At 53.2% G+C, this 5,951-nt stretch overlaps 1 protein-coding gene across 5 annotated transcripts in view; it reads left to right on the forward strand.

Annotated features, from left to right (window-relative positions):
• Klhdc8a (kelch domain containing 8A) overlaps nucleotides 1–5,951 on the forward strand; it is a 27,157-nt gene that overhangs the window by 19,923 nt on the left and 1,283 nt on the right. For 4 of the 5 annotated variants that reach the window (XM_015483772.2, XM_015483771.2, XM_015483776.2 and 1 more), the window contains 4 exons: nucleotides 434–1,013; nucleotides 3,610–3,774; nucleotides 3,997–4,212; nucleotides 5,052–5,153. In XM_015483772.2, the coding sequence (XP_015339258.1) occupies nucleotides 638–1,013; nucleotides 3,610–3,774; nucleotides 3,997–4,212; nucleotides 5,052–5,153 (859 nt within the window). In that variant the 5' untranslated portion in view covers nucleotides 434–637. Of the gene's footprint in view, nucleotides 1–17; nucleotides 128–433; nucleotides 1,014–3,609; nucleotides 3,775–3,996; nucleotides 4,213–5,051; nucleotides 5,154–5,951 lie in introns of those variants that run through there. The other variant, XM_015483774.2, reaches the window with a different exon arrangement.

The following is a 5,951-nucleotide window of genomic DNA, read 5'->3' on the forward strand; positions in this document are numbered from 1 at the left end:
ATGTGTATAAGAGACAGGGGGAAGGACAGAGCGCCCTCTCCCCCGTTCCCCGCGCCGCCGGGCTGGGGCTCCGGGCGCCCGGGGGATGCACTGTCTACTCGCCGCCGCGCTGCTCCGGCCTGGCAGTGTAAGTGGCGCGGGGGTGTGAGCACCGAGATGGCCGGGCGGGAGGCTTCTACGCTGACGGATGTCACTCCTTCCTTCCCGGGGGTGGTCCAGCGCCGGGAACCCTTGAGAGCCCCGGAACCTGCGCGCGCTCAGGCGGATTCCCAGACGCGCGGGGACGGGGGCAGGGGGACAAAGCAGGGTGGGGCGGGGTGCCACTGTGTCTCCCTTTAAAGTTGGCGAGAAGCTGTGGAGGTCGCCCTTGCGCCCGCCAGCCGCAAGGGCGTGTGGCCCCAGCTGCCCTTGATTTGCCCGATTCCTCCCGCAGGACCAGGCTTGGACGCCACCGGACCGCTGAGAATTGAGGGACGGTGAGGTGCTGACCGGCGTCGGGCTGGAGCAAGCCAGCGAGATGGAGGCGGCAAGAGGGGACAGGCAAGAGGGATCAGGCGCGGAGTAGTCCGCAAATCCCGGGCTTGAACTTCCTTTAGCGCTGCGCTGGGACGGGGCGGGCAGGGTCCCCGGGGCTGCTATGGAGGTGCCTAATGTCAAGGACTTTCAGTGGAAGCGCCTGGCGCCACTTCCTAGCCGCCGGGTCTACTGCTCCCTGCTGGAGACCGGGGGACAAGTCTATGCCATCGGGGGATGTGATGACAATGGTGTCCCTATGGACTGCTTTGAGGTCTACTCCCCTGAGGCCGACCAGTGGACCGCCCTGCCCCCTCTGCCCACAGCCCGGGCAGGGGTGGCAGTCATCGCCCTGGGGAAGCGGATCATGGTGATCGGGGGTGTGGGCACCAATCAGCTGCCCCTGAAGGTCGTGGAGATGTACAATATTGATGAGGGCAAGTGGAAGAAGAGGAGCATGCTGCGTGAGGCTGCCATGGGCATTTCTGTCACAGCAAAAGGCAAGTGAGGCCAGGGCTGAGGGTGGGTGGATTGAAGAGAGTAGGGGGCCTGGGGAAATGGAGAGAAACCAACACTGATTTGGGAATGCATGATCACATTCCTGATTCCAGTTCACGTTATTGATCCTCACAGTGGACGTCAAAATAGGAGATCCACTGCCCTTATTTACAAATGGGAAAAATGAGGCTCAGCAAGTGTCTAGGAATTCCAACTGATGGCAAAAGTCCACTTTGGCAGCTTCCTCCCAACAAGCGGGACAGGCCTCTGCCAGAGGGGAGAGTCAAAGTGTAGTCTGTGGGGTTAGGTGCATTGTCCCTGCAGACATTCAGCTAAATTACCATCCCTCCCACTGGCCACACTCCTTGCCCTGAAACCTGCCCTACCTGTCACTACCTCTAAATTCCTATTTGGGGTGCTGAGGATGTTCACTCCGTCCTTGCACCATCACCAAAGCCCCACTAGGGGCCCTTGGGACTGATTCAAGGATTTTTTTCTCCCCTTCCCTTCTGTCTCCCAGTCTCAGCAGTGCCAAGTAGAGACCAGAATGTCCCTGAGGGTTGTGTTCTCCAAGTTCACCAAGTTTTCAAGCATGCACATGCTGACTATATGGTTCTAAGATTCTCATTTCACTTTCTCAAAGTCCCTTGTTTTGTTCCTTTTTGGCCTACTACAGCTCAGAGCATGGGGTGGGAGCAGAGTCCAAAAGCTCTTTTGCTAAAACACAGAGTTTTAGAAGAAATGGTCAAATAAGGAGTTAGGAGATTCCAAATTCATACACACGTGCGTGGGCAGCATAGGCATGCAGAGGGATGTGAAATCCACCCCCACCACCAGGCACTACCCCTGCCTCCCTTGCTTAAACCACCCCACCTGCCTGTGAGGCCCACCATAGGTCAGAAACCACTATTTCCTTAAAACCTGCCCAGTCCCTGGCACAGTCGTAGGCCTCAGGATGGAAGGTGGAAGGAAAGAGACGGAAGATCTGGTCCCTGCCTTCAGAAGCTGAGGTCTGACACACTGAAGGTACCAGGGTGTAGCTCTAGCCCAGAGTCCCCTAGGATGGGGTAGCTAGTGGGGTTTCTATGACATCCCAGTAAAGATAATGGAAGATACCGAGGTCCATGGGGAACCCAAAGGGGGGAAAGAGTACCCTTCATTCCCTGTCCTCAATAAACTGCTGAAAGGTTAAGAAATAACATTTACCACTGATGTTTTATCCACTTTTGATCCTCACAACCTGTCCAAGGAGGTAAGTGTTATTTTTATCCTTAGTTGCTTATTTATTTTTGCTGTGCTAGGGATCAAACCCAGGACTTTATGTATGGTAGGTAAGCATCTACCACTGAGTTACATCCTCAGACCTTCATCCTCGTTTTAGAGAGGAGCAGTGTGAGGTCCAGAAAGGTTAAGTCACTGGCCCAAGTTTACACAGCTAGTAGGTGATGTCATGTCTCTGGCATTGAATGGATTCAGCAGTTAAGAAGCATTTACATGCATGGGTGTCAGGCACTGTAACAGATTCTGGGACTACAGATTAACAGATTCTCAAGGACCTACAGTCTATTGGAAGAACAAAGATCCAAAGATGATTTCAGTGATATATGGCAAGGAGGGTGATGGAGGCACTAAGTGGTGCCCTCAGCCCAGCCTTGCAATTCAAGAGACCCAGGTGAATCTGAAAGGAGGAGTCAGAATTGAAAACAGAATGGTGGGAGTATGGAATGAATGGGAGGATTCCCAAGAGGAGGAGTTTCAGGTAAGAGGGGAAGGGTGGAGCATGCAATAGGTTAGTTATTCCTTATCAGGCCCCATTGAATCCCAAGAAAACACAAATGCTTTGCCATCTGTGGTGCAGTCTGTCAGGGAGGTCCCTGAAAGGTCACCTATAGCCAAGAGCAGTGGAGAGAGGGAGGGGACTCCTCAGAACGCCCAGATCCTTGCCAGGCGGTTTCTTAAAGAGGCCAAGTCTCTCTCCTCAAGTGTCACCCTCATTCAGTTCTGGCCCTGTCCCCCCTCATTCAGTTCTGGCCCTGTCCCATTAATGCAGGGTGCCTCCTGGATCCCTTGGCATCCTCAATTGGCGAAGAAGGATGGCATTCACGCATAAGGGTGGCAAAGAAAGCAAAAACGAGACAGTCCAGTGTCCCATAAGGCCAGTGACAGTGGGGCTACCCTTGTTTCTAAAGGCCCTGCTCTATCTAGAGAGTTCCAGGTAGGGGTGGCTTGAGCACAGGCTGTGGCTGGAGGACATAAGAAGAATTCCTCTTCCCTTTGGCTTCCCCTCTGGTTGCCCAAGAAGGAAGGCAGCAGAGGGCCAAGACCTGTAAAGTGCTGTAGACCTCACCGCAGTCTCTCTGTGGAAGACCTAGAGTTTGGAGCTTAGCCAAGGGCTGGGCACCAAGAAGGGCTAAGGCATGCAGTCCCACTTTGGCTTCAGGAAAACCCAGGCTCAGCTGTGACAGGGTGGTTGAATGGTGCCATCAACCACAATGACAGATGTGGTTCACTCTGGCAGAGCATTGGTTGGAAACAGCCTGGCTCTGTCTCCTGGTGTCTGTGAACTAAGCCAGAAGTGTGTGTGACCTTTCTTCTTAGATTACCGAGTGTACGCAGCAGGCGGGATGGGCCTGGACCTCCGTCCACACAACCACCTCCAGCACTATGACATGCTCAAGGACATGTGGGTGTCACTCGCACCCATGCCTACCCCGAGATATGCTGCCACCTCTTTCCTCCGAGGCTCCAAGATCTACGTGCTGGGTAAGGATGGGTCATCTCCCTTGGGTTGGTTCTCCTGGGAAACTGTGCCCATGGGCTGAGCAGCTCCTTGGCACTGGGTGTGTGTGTGTGGGGTAATCATGTTGCCCCAGGCCTTAGCTAGCCTCTTGGATGAATGGGTGACAGTCAGAAGAAGACCCCAGCCCCTGTCCTCAGGGACTACTCTTCTGCCCAACCCCATCTACCACCCCATATGGCCTCCAGGGGGACGACAGTCCAAGTATGCGGTCAATGCCTTCGAGGTCTTCGACATCGAGACTCGCTCCTGGACCAAGTTCCCCAACATTCCCTGTAAGCGGGCTTTCTCCAGCTTTGTGACCCTGGACAGTCACTTGTACAGCCTGGGAGGCCTTCGGCAGGGTCGGCTCTATCGGCAGCCCAAGTTCCTGCGGACAATGGATGTGTTTGACATGGAACAGGGTGAGCTGAGCGCCAGCCTGCTCCTTGCTCTTGCAGGACTCTGGCTGCTTTCCTCCCTTCCACCTGACCCCTACTGCCCACATCCCACCCTTCTTTCCAGGTCACTTACCCAGCAGGGTGAGCCCTTAACACAGCACCCAGCACCCAGCACCCGGCCCTTACCCAGTGCCCAGCCCTTACCCAGAACCACTAATGGCTACTCTTGGGGTCAGATTCTTTGATCTGTGCAGGGCTCCCTTTTGCCTGGTTGGTTGTTTTCATCAAAGCCTGTTCTACTTGTTATTTCTTCTTTGAACATTATCCATGCAGGACCAGGCCAGGGAGGGATTTCACCTACATTTTGGGCACCAGGGGCACTCAACACTGAGCCACACCCTCAGCCCAATTTTGTATTTTATTTAGAGACAGGGTCTCACTGAGTTGCTTAGCACCTCGCTTTTCGTGAGGCTGGCTTTGAACTCAGGATCCTTCTACCTCAGCCTCCTGAGCTGCTGGGATTACAGATGTGCACCACTGTGTCTGGCTGGATCTCACCTATTTTTAACTGGTGGAGAAACAGGGGTCCCAATGCTCACCACCTTTATCAGCCTCCTCTCCAGCATAAAGCCTGGGAAAACTGAAGTAGAGCAGAGGATTCATGGTGGGGATCGTGGTCCCTTAGCTTGCAGCAAGATCAGGAGAGGGCAGAGGTCAGAAGATGTCATTTCAAACAGCAAGGGGTGCCATGCACACCCTGAGTATAAGGGTAATGGAAGGGACTCACTGCCCAGGGTAAGAGCCATTTGGGATTTCTCTGTATTTGGTCAGCATCTAATTCCCTCCCTCTATCCTGCCTGTAGGGGGATGGCTGAAGATGGAACGGTCATTCTTTCTTAAGAAACGACGGGCAGACTTCGTGGCTGGTTCTCTGAGTGGACGGGTCATAGTGGCTGGGGGACTTGGTAAGGATGGAGTTCTAGGATGGAAGGCACTGTGGTTCTGGTACTCCTGGATCCTTGGCACTTTGCATAAGTAGCAAAGGGTCTGGCCCTCGAACTCTACCCACCCGCCGCTTTATTCTAAATGATTCAAAACACTCCCGGCCTCCTGGCCTAGACTTCACTTATCAATGTGGTCATTCTGCCTTGCACCAGGGAAACAGGCCCAGAGAGTATAAGGAACACACTGATCACTATGTAACCTAGGCTTGCTGAAGCACAAATCCCTGGGGCCCTATCTGGGAATGACTAGAGACAAAGTCCAGGGGGAATCAGCCTTCATCCTTCTCTGGACTAGCACCAGATATTCAAGGCATTCCTGGAATACCCAGCTCTATTGAAAAAGACCAGATAGAGCTCCATTAGGAAAGAATCCGATCAAATAAATTCTTCTAATGAATTGTGAATTTGGTGTGTTTCCCTCCCAGAGATTATTGATATTTTGAAGGAGGGACTCCAAGAGGAGAAAGTCCAGGGTCGTCAGGGCAGAGAGACACAGGCAGGGGGGTTCCAGGTACCCCACGTTTACTTAGTGTGGACATACTCACACTTTACTCACGCATGAAAGACAGTATAAGCTAGGCCATGGGGTAGCTTTTTTAGTGACGAGCAGGAGGGAGTCAGTAGTGCTCTAGAAACTTGTTGTAAAAACCAGAGTTTGGAGGGCTGGGGATATAGCTCAGTTGGTAGAGTGCTTGCGCAAGGTCCTGGGTTCAATCCCTAACACACACACACACACACACAAAAAAAAAAAAAAAAAAA

The sequence above is a fragment of the Marmota marmota genome, unplaced genomic scaffold, assembly GCF_001458135.2.
Source record: "Marmota marmota marmota unplaced genomic scaffold, marMar, whole genome shotgun sequence".
Classification (NCBI taxonomy): Eukaryota; Metazoa; Chordata; class Mammalia; order Rodentia; family Sciuridae; genus Marmota; species Marmota marmota.